The sequence below is a fragment of the Mesoplodon bidens genome (genome assembly GCF_964165515.1).
Source record: "Mesoplodon bidens genome assembly, chromosome: 3".
NCBI classification, from domain to species: domain Eukaryota; kingdom Metazoa; phylum Chordata; class Mammalia; order Artiodactyla; family Ziphiidae; genus Mesoplodon; species Mesoplodon bidens.
The window spans coordinates 90,738,765-90,752,010 of record NC_138178.1 but is presented as its reverse complement, the minus strand read 5'-3'; the positions used below and the strand labels follow the sequence as shown (position 1 = coordinate 90,752,010).

At 55.1% G+C, this 13,246-nt stretch overlaps 1 protein-coding gene across 1 annotated transcript in view; it reads left to right on the top strand.

Moving 5' to 3' along the window:
• DUOX1 (dual oxidase 1) overlaps positions 1-12,185 on the top strand; it is a gene marked incomplete at its 5' end in the record, with an annotated part of 28,750 nt that extends 16,565 nt beyond the window's left edge. Inside the window, 16 exon segments of the mRNA XM_081228260.1 lie at positions 131-200; positions 619-750; positions 1,285-1,460; positions 1,631-1,867; positions 2,547-2,646; positions 2,903-2,952; positions 4,426-4,553; positions 8,302-8,455; positions 8,862-8,932; positions 8,936-9,042; positions 9,044-9,092; positions 9,340-9,411; positions 9,413-9,499; positions 10,645-10,800; positions 10,948-11,076; positions 11,754-12,185. Coding sequence (XP_081084386.1) covers positions 131-200; positions 619-750; positions 1,285-1,460; positions 1,631-1,867; positions 2,547-2,646; positions 2,903-2,952; positions 4,426-4,553; positions 8,302-8,455; positions 8,862-8,932; positions 8,936-9,042; positions 9,044-9,092; positions 9,340-9,411; positions 9,413-9,499; positions 10,645-10,800; positions 10,948-11,076; positions 11,754-11,876 — 1,841 coding nt within the window. The 3' untranslated portion in view covers positions 11,877-12,185.
• Positions 12,186-13,246: the final 1,061 nt, after the last annotated feature.

The following is a 13,246-nucleotide window of genomic DNA, read 5'->3' as shown; positions in this document are numbered from 1 at the left end:
ACACCCAGAGGCAGGGTACTGGCCAGGGATCCTCTACAGTTTTGGACATGGGGTGGGTGCTGTGCATTTGAGCTAGGTCGTCCTGGGCTCTGGGCCCTGAGCTTCTTACTAGCCCAGCTCTGTGTTGCAGGGGTGGAGGTGCCTGAAGTCATCACGGACCTCTGCCAGCGAGCCTCATACATCAGCCACAGGAAGCTCTGGTGAACCCTCATCTGGGAATGTTGGAGGGAGAGCTGGGGTCAGGGAGGTGCTTTTTGTTTACCCAGAATGACTGGGATCAGGGCACTCACCAGCCCAAATAGCACCTTCATGCAAATTAGAAAAAGGCAGAGAAAGCCCTGTGGGAAGGGGAGATCAGACAGCCTGCTGGATTTCAGCACTCACCTGCTGCCTGAATCAGATGCCCTTTTGAAGGGCACAACTGTATTGACACCCCGGTGGGGGCCCCAGGATCTGACTCATTCTCTTGCTAGGTCTCTGTGGGAATCCTGTTGTTCCCTGGCTGAGAGCTCTGACCCTTCCTTAACAGAGTAGGTCTGGAGGCAGACATGGGGCAGCAGAGGACCAAGTGGCTCAGGTGGCCAAGGTCCTATCCTATCTCCTGCATTCCTGTCCTAGTCCCTCTCCCAGAGTGAGTGCTTACTGTCCCCGAAGGGATGCTAACGTCAAGGTGGGGCTGACAACATGGAGAATGCAGTGCCCCACGGACACAGACCCTCCCCAGGAAATTCGACGGAGGTTTGACAAGAAGTACGCCTGCTCCTCCCCTTAAGCCCAGGCAGTTCATCCATCCCTTCAGCATGCATACATTGATTACTTGGTGCCAGGCACTGTCCTGGCACTGGAGGTGCAGGCAGGATGAATAGTCCCCGCCCAAGAATGTCTGATAAGAGAGTCTGGTACAGTGATAGTTACAATGTCCGATTAATGTAATAATAGTGGTAAGAGCAAGGGCTTTCAGAGCTTAAGGAAGTGCTCACCTCTGCCTGGGAGGTAGGGAAGGCTTCCTGGAGGAAGTGTCCTTTGAGTCTCCAGTAAAGGGTGAGAATGGAGCTGGTGGGAGTTGAGAGCTACAGACTGGAAAGGGAAAGGTGACCGAGTGACCACCTGCGAGGCCGTCCCCGCACTGACAGCCCACTTGAGGAGTGTGGTACTGAGGAGCCTTTGGGGTCTGAACCCTACTTGGCTTGAGTAACTAGATGCACCTTTCCCCCTTCTAGAGAGCGGGTCCACATTAGCATCGGGTCCTTGGCCGAGAGAGAGCCGAGACTTCCTGTCTCCCAGGGTAATGCTCCAGCCCCTGATGTTCACCGAGGCTCACCGAGAGAAGTTTCAACGCAACCATGGCCACCAGACGGTGCAGCAGTTCAAGCGCTTCGTCGAGAACTACCAACGCCACATCGGCTGCCTGGCCGTGTTCTACCCCATTGCCGGGGTTTTCTTCCTGGAGAGGGCCTACTGTGTGTGACGGCCGTGGCGGGACAGGTCTTAACAATTAGCCACAGCCCTGGTGGTGGGGCCTATTGTGAGTGACGGACAGCCCTGGGGGCGGGGCCTCCGGGTGCGCGAGGGGCCTGCTTGAATGGAGGCCGTGGGAGGCTTGTTGCCTGCAATGGTAGCCGCCGGCCAGCGCCTGCGCTGAGCTCACCCGACTGGGCCCTCTGCAGACTACGCCTTTGCGGCTCATCACGTGGGCATCATCCTGTCACGGCGGCCAGCATCTCCTTCATGTTCTCCTACATCCTGCTCACCAAGTGCCGCAACCTCATCAGCTTCCTGCGAGAGACCTTCCTCAACCGCTACGTGCCCTTCGACGCTGCCGTGGACTTCCATTGCCTCATTGTCTCCACTGCCATCGTCCTCACAGGCAGGGCCTGGGAGTCCCGAGGATTCTCTCCACGTCCTCCCGCCCCCTGCAGCCTCCCCCTCCTCTGAGAGCCCCCTCCTCTCTACCTGCACGTAATTGGAGTGTGAGTCTTAGATGTCCTTTCCTAGGATGACGGTGGCCCCTGCAGTGGTGTGAAGTAAGCCCAGGAGCCCCTCACTGCCCCACGCTCTCAAGGCCACCTTACCAGCCTCCCACTGACAAGTTACTAACACTCCAGAATGAGTGCACATAATGTGTGAGCTCTCCCAGGTTTTATGATTTAACACATAATTCTGAGGAATTCCCTGGTGGTCCAGTGGTTAGGACTGGATGCTGTCACTGCCAGGGCCCCGGGTTCTATCCCTAGTCGGGGAACTAAGATCCCACAAGCCTCTTTGTGAGCCAAACAAACAAAAACACGTAATTCTATGAGAGAAACCAAAGGAATGAACTCCTAATGGTGTAATTTCAGACGCATGTGGCTGTTTTCATGGATGGTGTGTATATGGGGCAGGGGAGGAACAGGAGGTTTATTAAAGAATAGAAGTCCAGATCCCTAGGGTCCTTTTTCAGGCCCCCAGCTCTGGCTGGCTGGAGTCCTAGAGCTTGGGCTGAATGGGTTGAGCACCCCCAGTGGGCTGGCCCCAGGCTCAACCCCACCCTGCCTGGTCTTCCTTAGCCTTACACGGTGCAGGCCATGTGGCGAATGTCTACCTCTTCTCCATCAGCCTGCTCAGCATCCTCTCCTGCCTCTTCCCCGGCTTCTTCCATGACAATGGGTGAGTGAGTGTGTATGTGTGTGTGTGTGTGGCCTGGCTCGGGGGTGAAGGGGGTGGAATTCTTTGCAGAAATTCTCTTGGCTCGGAGGAGTGTGTCACCCTCCAAGCCATAGGACAGTGACCAGCCTGAGTCCCCAATCCCAAGTTGCAGAAAGGGAGACTGGTGGCTGGTGTGGGGTGCCTCCTCTGGAGGATCCTTTCTGGAGGTCCCAGACATCTCCTCACAGGATCCGTCCTTGCTTTCCCTAACCCTCAGGTCCGAGTTCCCCCAGAAGTGTTACTGGTGGTTCTTCCAGACCATGCCAGGTGAGAGCCCTCTCTGCTCCATGAATTTCTGGGCCTGGCTCTGGGTTCTAGGCTCTGGGTTCTGTCTGCCACAGGCAGCCCAGTCACTCTCACTCGGCCCTCATAGCCTTCACGGTGAGCCAGGCTCTGCCCTTGCCCTGAGCACTCTCCTGGGCAGTAGGAGACTCTGCATTCCAGGCCTTCTCTCAGGAGCTTAGCTGGGCTTCTGCCCCAGTTCTGAACTAGTCCCTCCCTCTGAGGAATGGGAGTGTACCCCTCCACCCCGACACACACACCTACCATGACAGTGACTTTGAGGAATGGTATGCCCCAGCTGCATGGGGGAGGGACCAGGCTCTTTGTGGAGCCTGGTGGACACCCCCTCCCCCTCTCCCCCTCCATTCTGTAGTCTATCTTGACAAGAGCTGTTTAGGGGCATATTCCTAACTCCCCATAATCACTCATTTTAGAGCTATTAGCTGTGAATCTATTCAAATGCTTCTTGAAGCTATTTATATTTTCACTCTGTTCCCTCCTTGGGGTAACACGTTCTCTACACTCCTTTCTGTGAAACACAGCGTGTTGTTTTTTATTTTTCTTTAAATCCTAAAATGATCGGCTTTGAACTTCAGAGAGTGCTTGCTAACTCCTGCGCACTGGGGTTTAGTGGATCAGGCCGCGTTTATGCCCTTCTCTCCATTCAGGACTTTACAGGCTTTGGCTAGATCCCTTCTTAACCTCTACTCTTCCACACTACAGGGCTCTAATCTTCTTCACTTCTGCCTCTCTCCTCCTTGATCACTTGAGGGGCCGTTATCTGGAATGGCTCCAGTATTGCCCTCCTGTGCACCCCTAGCCTGGGATCCCCTTTGAGGGGAGGGGTCTCCCACCAGGTCTGGGCCAGATCCATGGGGGCTCTGGTGATGAGCAGCGACAGTGTGGTCCCACTCGCTCACTCACGGTGCCAGTGCTCACGCTTGGTGCTGTGGCTGCCAGGTAGAGTGCAGCTGGAATGCTGGCCAAGCCTTGACTCCCTGACGGCAGGGCCTACAGTGTCCAGAGTTCCACCCAGAGGGCTCAGAGCAGCTGCCCTGTACATTCATTCATTCATTCATTCATTCATTCATCACACATGTCCATAAGGCCCATGGTGTGCCAGGCCCTGCACTAGGCACTCAGGTGCAGTGGTGAACTAGCCTAGCCTGGTCCCTGTTCTTGTGGACCTGAGAGTCAAGAAAGTGACAGACGTAAAACAAGTAATGACACAGGTGCTTGAAAAACAACAATCATGACAAGGTCCACGAAGGACAAGTAGGGTCTGTTGAGATGAAAGGTACCTGTGATCAGTGGTGTCGGAGAGAGGAAGAGGGAAGGGTGCTGGGCTTTCCGCCCCCTGCCTGGAGCTGTGGAGTGGAGAGGGGACCCTGGCAGCTTCAGAACAGCCCCCTCTGTGAGGCCCTGCGCCTCTCCCCTTCACCCCATGTTCATTTGCAGGTCTCACAGGGGTCATGCTGCTCCTGGTTCCTGCCGTCATGTACGTCTTCGCCTCCCACCACTTCCGGTGCCGCAGCTTCCGGGGCTTCTGGCTGACCCACGACCTGTGCATTCTGCTCTTGGTGTTGGTGAGGGCTTTTGGCTGTGAACCAGGCCAGTGGAGTCTGGGCAGATGTTCCCAGGGAGGCAGTGATGCCTGAGACATCAGTTCTCCATCCCCTTAGTTATTTCAAGTATCCTCTTCACTTCTCCGTATCTCTCTCAAAAGGTGGAGATTATATAGTATGGGGCTCTAAGGTAGGCTGACCCAATATGCGGCACTTGGAAGACTGACTCCCTGGCATGGGATCTGTAGTAGCAGCCTTACCAGGCCGATCTGCATTCCTTCCAGACACCCCACATCATTTCTGCCCAGCCAGTCTTTCCCTACTTTGGGTAGTGGTTTGGGCTCTTGGGTGGACTGTCTGCATTCAAGGGAGCGTCACCTTCTTAAAGAGAAACGTACCTTAGATAGGTTCTGCCACTTCTGTTCTGATCCTTTTTTCTGGGGTGTTAGCTACCCCATCCAGCTAGCTAAGTGCCACCTGTAAAGTTAATGAACTTGCTCAAAATGTCTTCATTGGACTGTTGATAAAATGGATTTTTAAGACTCCACCTCTCCCCTTTCCTTCTTAACCGGGGCCCCTGCCTCCCTTCCTTCACATTCCCTCCCTTCTTCTTTCCTGTTCCCTTTTCACCTTTCCCTGGCTTTGTCCTCAGCTGCTTCAGCTGGCTATTTCCAGAGCTGACTCTGATCTATGCCCCTATGTCATGGCTCTACTTGGCCTGCCTTTCTCACAGACACAGGCACTTCCCCGAAGGGCACCCTGAGGACCTTTCTAAGAAGTTAAACCAAGTCCCAATGCTCTGATGTCCCCATTGATGATAGCTTGGCTGCCAGCATTCAAGAAGTGCAGAGCCCAGATGGCTGCCCTATCACCTGGCTCCAGGCAGAACTGCACACAGGGGTCTCCTTTGTCCTGAGACAAGGGAGAAAGGTCATCATTGCCTGGGTCAGGCTGGTGCTGGGGTGCAGTCTGTCCTCACTGGTAGGTAGGAGGGTCTGCTTCCATCCTGCTTGAGGCTCAGCACTTCATGGTTCTGAAGATGACTATCCAGCCTGGGCTTAGGATGTTTCCTAGAACTGATGACGTTTGTTTCTCTGGAAATTGTGGCTAATTTATGCCTCCCTCCCAATGTTCCTGATAATGGGTAGAGCCCTAGCATCTGGGTGACTGTTTCTGTTAGGGGTGGAAATGATGGTCTTGTTTCTGGTGATAAAGCAGCTTTTTTGAACTAGATGGGAGACCCAGAAGAGTGGCCAGCCTGGTTCCCTGAGACCAAGACCGGTTTCTGATTTATCCCCGGTTGTGGGGACCACTGGGGGATCCAGAAGGGAAGTTAGCAGCTCAGAAAGGTGCAGGCCCCTCTGCTGGGAAGTCCTAGCCCCTGCAGCTTGGGTGCATCTCATCTCGGGGGAGATCAGAGCCAAAGCACCTGCTGCCTTCCTGTTTATCTCAGGTATGCCCACTTGACCTCTGGCAGAAAGAGAAGTTACAAGTAAACGACCCCAGTGTGGAGCAGACCCTGGGGAAGGGTGTCCAGGCTCCTGATCCAGGCTGTAGAGGGTGGAGTTAGCACAGCAGAAACTGAGCTGGCAGGCTGTTCCCCAGGTTCCTCAGTCAACCATGACCCTGCAGCAGCTTTGTGGTTTAAAGGTAGAGCCAACACCGAGCAAGGTGTTGGCAAACAAAGGAGTATGAAGTCACCTTGACATTGTTCTCAGCCTGGTTGGATTCTCAGGAAGGCTTGGGGGTGGGCATGGGCTCCTTAATGAAAGAGGAACTTGGGAAAACTGGAGCCAATTCAGAGAAGAGCCCAAGGAGGTTTGAGTGAGCTCTGTGGGGAAAGTTTCAAGAATTGGGTAACACTCAGCTGGAGGAATGGAGAGCTGAATGAGGAACCAGAGTTCACTTTAACTGTTACGTGTTGAGGGTCTAGTATATACTTGCTCTGTGCTAGGCCCAGCAGAGGAGGGGGAGACTCTAAGCTCTGCCCTCAGGAACTGAGGATTTGCTGCAGAGATAAGTGCCATGCATGTGAAATGATCAAAATGAACAGATAATACAGGATTAATTGCTGAGCTGAGTGTTGCAGTCAGTCAGTTAGAAGAGCTCATTGAAGGGAGTTTCGTTTGGGCCAAACTGGTTAGAGAAGACTTTGGGGAGAAGGTGGAACTTGTGCTAAGCTTAAGGAGAGATAAGCTAAGGTTTGACAGGGCAGAGTGGAAACTGAAGAGCATTCCAGGTGGAAGGAAGGGCATGAGGGACTTCCCTGGAGGTCCAGTGGTTAGGACTCTGTGCTTTCACTGCCGAGGGCCCAGGTTCAATCCCTGGTTGGGCCAAAAAAAAAAAAAAAAAGGAGAAAGGCATGAACACTGGTGCAGAGGTGAGAATGATGATAGAATATTTGGGGCACAGAGGAGATGGGCCTGGCTATGAATAGCCAACAGGGCAGTAGGTGGTGGCAGGACATGGCGGACCTGTGCAGGCTGCAGCTGCAGCTGAAGGGCTGTGGCTCAGCTGAGAGGCTGCGCCAGGTGGGAGATCATAGAAAGAGAAGAGCAGAGGGTGAGGAAATCAGGCTGGGGCAACACACAGGATTGGGGGTGGGAGAAGGAGCAGAGCCAGTGCAGGAGGTAGAAAGTAAACAGCCAGAGAGGGAAAGGGGGAGGACCAGTAGAGCACTGTGGCAGAAGGGGCAAGGCAGGGGTGGTCACTAGAGCCACAGGCTGCCAAGCATGGGCGCGAGTGCAGTCTGAAGGGAGACCTCGGGGTTTGGTCACTTGTGAGCCCTCTGTGAGCAGGTCCTGAGAAGACGTGGAGGCGGGAGCCAGGCCGACCATACTCAGGAGCAAGCAAGTGGGAAGAAGGGGGCAAGTCGTGTCTGACCACGTTAGACCAGCTTGTTGGGGAAAGGACCAGAGCTGGACAATACCTGTCAGTTATTTCATGGAAAAGGAGGACTGGTTAGGTGTTCTTAGTCTCCAAAGGGGTAGGGTAAATTGGGGAAACTCCTTCCATTAACTCAGTACTTACTGAGCACCTACTGTGTGCCAGGCAGAAACTGATTGGAGCTGAGAGTGTCACGGCAAATGAAATGCGCACAGTCCCTACTCCTCTAGTCCAGTGGGGAGAACAACAATGAACATGTCCGTGGATGAAGGAACACGTATCGTGGATGACGACAATGCTCTGAAGGGAGTTCACAGGGAGAAGGGATAGAGAGGGCCTGGTGAAGGCCTGAGGAGGTGGCGTTTCTGCTGAGACCTGAAAAGTGAGATGGATGGAAGAAGTAGGGGAAAGGCATTCCCAGCAGAGGGAGCAGCAGGTGCAAAAGGACTTGCTGTGTTTGAAGAACAGGGAGGGGGAAATGCTGGCAGGTAGAGCCCAGAACACTGCAAGGCCTTGTGGTGCAATGGGAAATCATCTAAGGCCTTTTGAGCTGGAAATGACATGATAAAAGAAACTTTAAAATGTCACACTGGCTGTCTTGGAGAGAATGGATCACAGTGGGGCAACCCAGTGGAAGACCAAGTAGGAGGCTACCGCATGAGTGCAGGTGGCTTGGTCTAGGATGGTGTCAGGAAGATGCAAATAGTCTCATTAACATAAAGGCTTTGGAGGATGGGTTGGGAGAGGTTAAGTTTTGGAGCCTGGAAGGAACATGGGCACCTGGGGAGGTGAGAATTGGATGGGCCAATTGGGAAAGGATGCAGGGGTCAGACCCTGTTGTGAGTGTGGCTTGGATCTCAGCTATACTCTTTGCTCTATCCAGCTCATCATCCATGGTAGCTTCGCTCTGATCCAGCTGCCTCGTTTTCACATCTTCTTCCTGGTCCCAGTATTTATTTATATGGGGGACAAGCTGGTGAGCCTGAGCCCGAAGAAGGTGGAGATCAGTGTGGTGAAGGCAGAGCAGCTGCCTTCAGGTACCAACATAGAGGCTGTCAGGGGAGCAGGCTGGTGGTACTGAGGAAGCTGACAGGCCAGGAGCAGAGCCTGGACCTTGAAATCTCCTGGCCTGGCCCAGTGGAGTTAGCAGGGTCCTTGAGGTGGTAGGGATGAGGGAGCTGGTAAGAGAGGCTCTTTGCCAGGGGACCTGAGCCTCTCTCACAACAGAGAGGAGGAGCCCAGGCCAGGCTGACGACCAACCCCAGTGCTGCCCAGCACCCGCTCAGGGTAGACGTTGCCTGAGGGGAGTAATGACCTCTGATCGCGAGAGGCCTCGTCTGTCATATTCCAAAAGCAGAGCTGAGGCTGCAGGTTGGGGAACTCTAGGGGCCACATTGTTGCTGGGTTCAGGACAGCAGCCTCCCACCCACCTCACCTCCTCAGGAGTGACCCGCCTTGAGTTCCAGCGGCCCCAAGACTTTGAGTACAAGTCAGGACAGTGGGTGCGGATCGCCTGACTGGCTCTGGGGACCACAGAGTGCCACCCCTTCACCCTGACTTCTGCGCCCCACGAGGACACACTTAGCCTGCACATCCGGGCAGCAGGGCCCTGGACCACCCGCCTCGGAGATCTACTCACCCCCGACGGGTGACAGCTGTGCCAAACATCCAAAGGGGCCCAGACCCAGGCCGGACGCACCACACGCTCCCACAGTCCTTAGCAGGCCTCGGTCCTGCTGCCCCAGACTCCCCACTGTGTTCCTCCCTTCCCCTATCCGGGGACTGATTCTTCCAGATGATGCTACAAGCCCCCCACTACTCCCCACTCCATACGCCTACCTGCATTTCCCTGCCTCCCATTTCTGGCTTCAGAACTATGGTGGTAGCCGAACTTAACTCAAACCCACTCCCCTCCCTGCAGCTGTACCTCGATGGACCATTTGGAGAGGGCCACCAGGAGTGGCATAAGCTTGAGGTGTCCGTGCTGGTGGGAAGGGGGCATTGGGGTCACCCCCTTTGCCTCCATCCTCGAAGACCTGGTCTTCAAGTCATCGGTCAGCTGCCAAGTGTTCTGTAGGAAGGTGAGTGTCCCCTCCTCCCACCAGCCCCTGGCCCCCTGCTCCCTGTCACTGTGTCCATCTGAACCTGTCTCCTGCCTCTGTCCTTGGCCTCCCTGGTCTGGGAAAGGCTGAGTTGGCCTGACCCCAAGGGACTCGGGGTATTCCTGGACCCTAAGGGACAGAGTTGTTTCGCTGATGCCTTCCAGGCTCTTGCCTCAGTTAGGGGATGCCCCACGTAGGAGGTGCTTCTGAGAGTCCCTCCAGGCAGCGTTGGAGAGGAAGCCAGCACTTGAAGCACTGTCGGGTCGGGAGAGGGAAGGACACACTTGGGGTGGGGCACAAGTGAAACTGGCTCTGCTCTCAAGGGGAAGAGGAGGGGAGGCAGCAAGGCAGGGCTGGCGGGCCTGGATGGCCCTAGGAACACAGCCCAGGCCCTGAGGCCCCTCCACACCAGGCCCCTTCGCCTCACCCTGGCCCTGGTGGCAGGCCCCTGCTTGTCTCTCTGGGCCTGGCAGGTGAGTCAGGGCCACAGGAATGCAGCGGGCAGAGGCCCAGCCTGTATGCTGTCAGCACTCAGAGGGTGACAGACAGCTCCCCTGCCCCTCTGTCCGTGCCAGCTCTGTCTCTGCCTCTTAACTCACAGCCCCATTTCTCCCCATCAGAAGCTGGAGGTGGGTCCCCCCCGGGGACCTTCCGGGGCAGCTTCCATTCCCCTGGTCTCTCTTTGAGCCCATGCCCATCCACTCCAGGCAGCCAGCTGGGTCTTTCCAGAGGCTGTTCTGTGACATACCCCTTAGCGGGACCCTCTCCCTCTGGGCAGCCTGTAGGTTGGGAGCCTAGCAGCCTGAGCAGGGCCCACTGGAGGGAGTGGAAGGTCAGGCTCGGCAAGAGAAAGCTGCTTCCCACCCCAACAGACCTTCAGCTCCCTTGACAGGGTCCTTTCTCATGGCCCCAGGGTATTGCTCACTTCCACTGCTCTGTGCCCTGGGGCAACTCCATCTCCTGCCTCAGAGCACGGCCCTGTGGCCCCATACATTCCACCTCCCCAGGCTATCTGGGGAGAGGCACAAGCTGCTAGAGACCAGAAGAGTTCTATTGGTGTGATGATTCCTGGGGTGTAGGGAGCCTGAGATGAGCTGGGTCCCAAGCTCTAGCCCTGTCCCCAGATCTACTTCATCTGGGTGACACGGACCCAGCGGCAGTTTGAGTGGCTGGCTGACATCATCCGGGAGGTGGAGGAGAATGACCACCAGGACCTGGTGTCCGTGCACATCTACATCACCCAGCTGGCTGAGAAGTTTGACCTCAGGACCACCATGCTGGTACGTCAGGGCCGGCCAGGCAGGGCAGCTCAGTGGGTATGTGGGTTGAGGGTAAGGATGGCCAAGGCAGGTGGGTGGACCCTCTGGACTAGGCGCTGACCCTGGCTCTGCCTGGCTGTGACCTTCCTCCTCTACTCCCTCCCCCAGTACATCTGTGAGCGGCACTTCCAGAAGGTGCTGAACCGGAGTCTGTTCACGGGCTTGCGCTCCATCACCCACTTTGGCCGACCCCCCTTTGAGCCCTTCTTTGACTCTCTGCAGGAGGTCCACCCACAGGTCAGCTCCCATCCCATATTCAGGTTTTCTTCACCTTTATCGTTTGGGGTCTGAGCAAAGCTCCCAAACCTGCTCCATAAGGGAAGGAGAATCCACCCCCAGGGATATTGGTGGGGTAATGGAATGGAAGGGGAGAGGTGTGGGTCACCCTCAGGGGCAAAGGGAGGAATCAGGCAGCAGGGACTTGCCACCTCTGAAGCCGTGATGCCTTGTCCAGAAGGAAAGGCTCGGTGGTTGGGCTGGTCCGCACCACAGACCCAGAGTTATCCTTACCACTAATGCTGTCCAGCCCTCACCCTGGACACCAAGCTAACCTTCACCACGAGCACTATGCTAGCCACACTCTCATATAAACTGGGCTAGCCCTCAATGAGACACTAAACTGTCCTCAACTTGGACATTGATTAACCTGGCCCCTGTTGGAAACACTGATCTTGCACCTGAAGCTAGCAAATGCATTGGAAAACGGTAAAGGCTGGACGCACAGAGAGCAAGTCTACCAAAATTGAGTTAGTTTTATAAACATTGAGGCAGCCCTCACCATACACGGTACGAAGCAAACCTTCATCAGGAACATGGAATGGTCCTCACCAAGGACCCTTGCTGGTCTTTAACATGAACGTGGAGCTAGCCCTCCCTCTAAACACTGAGCTAGCCTTCACTTCTTCCTCCAACAGGTCCAGAAGATTGGGGTGTTTAGCTGTGACCCCCGTGGCATGACGAAGAATGTGGGAAAGGCCTGTCAGCTCATCAACAGGCAGGACGGGATTCGTTTCTCCCACCATCATGAGAACTTCTAGGCCTCCTGCCCAGGGCCTCTGCCCACTTCCCAGCTGAGCAGAGGTTTGGCCCCATACCTCACCTCTAGCTTTCCTGTTTCTGGCTCCCTCAGCCGTCTCCCCATTCGCACCTGCCAACCTTGGTCCAGGTGGCCATGGTTAGTCACCTCATGCGGGTTCAGGGACTCCCAGGCCCGGAAGGTCTCAGCCTGGAGAAATGCAAGGCACTGTGTGGGGACTAGAGGTTGGGAGGTAGAAGAGTTATTATTGCTTTGGGGCAAAGTGACACCTCTTCTTCCAAAATAAGAAAAAAAACAAAAGACTGGAGCAGACAGAGTGTGTGTGTGTGTGTGTGTGTGTGTGTGTGTGTGTGGCTGTGTGTGTGTGGCTGTGAGCCTAAGGATGAAGTGGGAGCACAGATGCTGGCATCCTAAAACCCCTTCCCCCAAATCTCCCCTCCTCTGAGCTCCCCACTGTCAAAAGGGCTGGCAGATGCCTTAGAGAGGGTAGAGGGTAGACCCACAGAGAGCAATTTACAGGACCCCCTCAGCACCCCATTCTAACAGCACAGTTGATCTTTTCTGCCAACTTTTTAAACGTGTACTGTAGTCAAAACCTGCCCCAACAGGCCTCAGTGCTCCTCAGCTCTTCTCTTCCTGCTCTAATAGCCTTTTATAAATAATAAGCCACTTTCCTGCCTTAGGGTTTCTTTATTCTGCTGCAGGGTGGGGTCCTCACGCAGCCAGCTCACCGAGGCTGGTCCACACGTTCTCTTTGAGCTTACCTGTACCCACTGACTAAGAGAACCCCTCCAAGGCCAAGCGCCCCAGCTAGAGACCCCTTCCCCTGCTCAGGGGCACCTTTCCTGACAGAGGGCCTCTCAGGGCGGCTAGTGTGGGGCTCCTGAGGCCTGGTCAGGAGGGGCAGAGGGAGGTGTGAGGGCTTCTGGTGACGGTGGGCTGGGCACAAAGAAGGGAGCAGTGTAGCAAGACACAGTAGGAGTCTACAGGGAGCCAGCGTTCACTGGCTTGCTCCAGGACCTCAGTTACTCCCGGTCCTCTGAGCCATGGGAGGGTGGAGCACCTGTGCCTATATGAGTCTTCTATGTAGTGAGATGACAGCAAGGAGACTGATGAGCACATCACCTAACCTCTCTGGGCCTCTGTTTTCTCATCTGCAAAATAACTGAATGCCCTCCAAGTCTACTTAAGGATAGGGCAACCTCTATGATGGAATGTTTGAAGCAGGACTCAATTTCAAGTGATCCTTTCCACTGTCCCCACAGAATTCTTGCATTCGTCAGATCACATATCCTCGATTTCGAGAAACTAGCCACTGGATTAGAAAATCCAAATTCCCGTGCTTCACACCACGCTTGGGAGTTGCAGGTA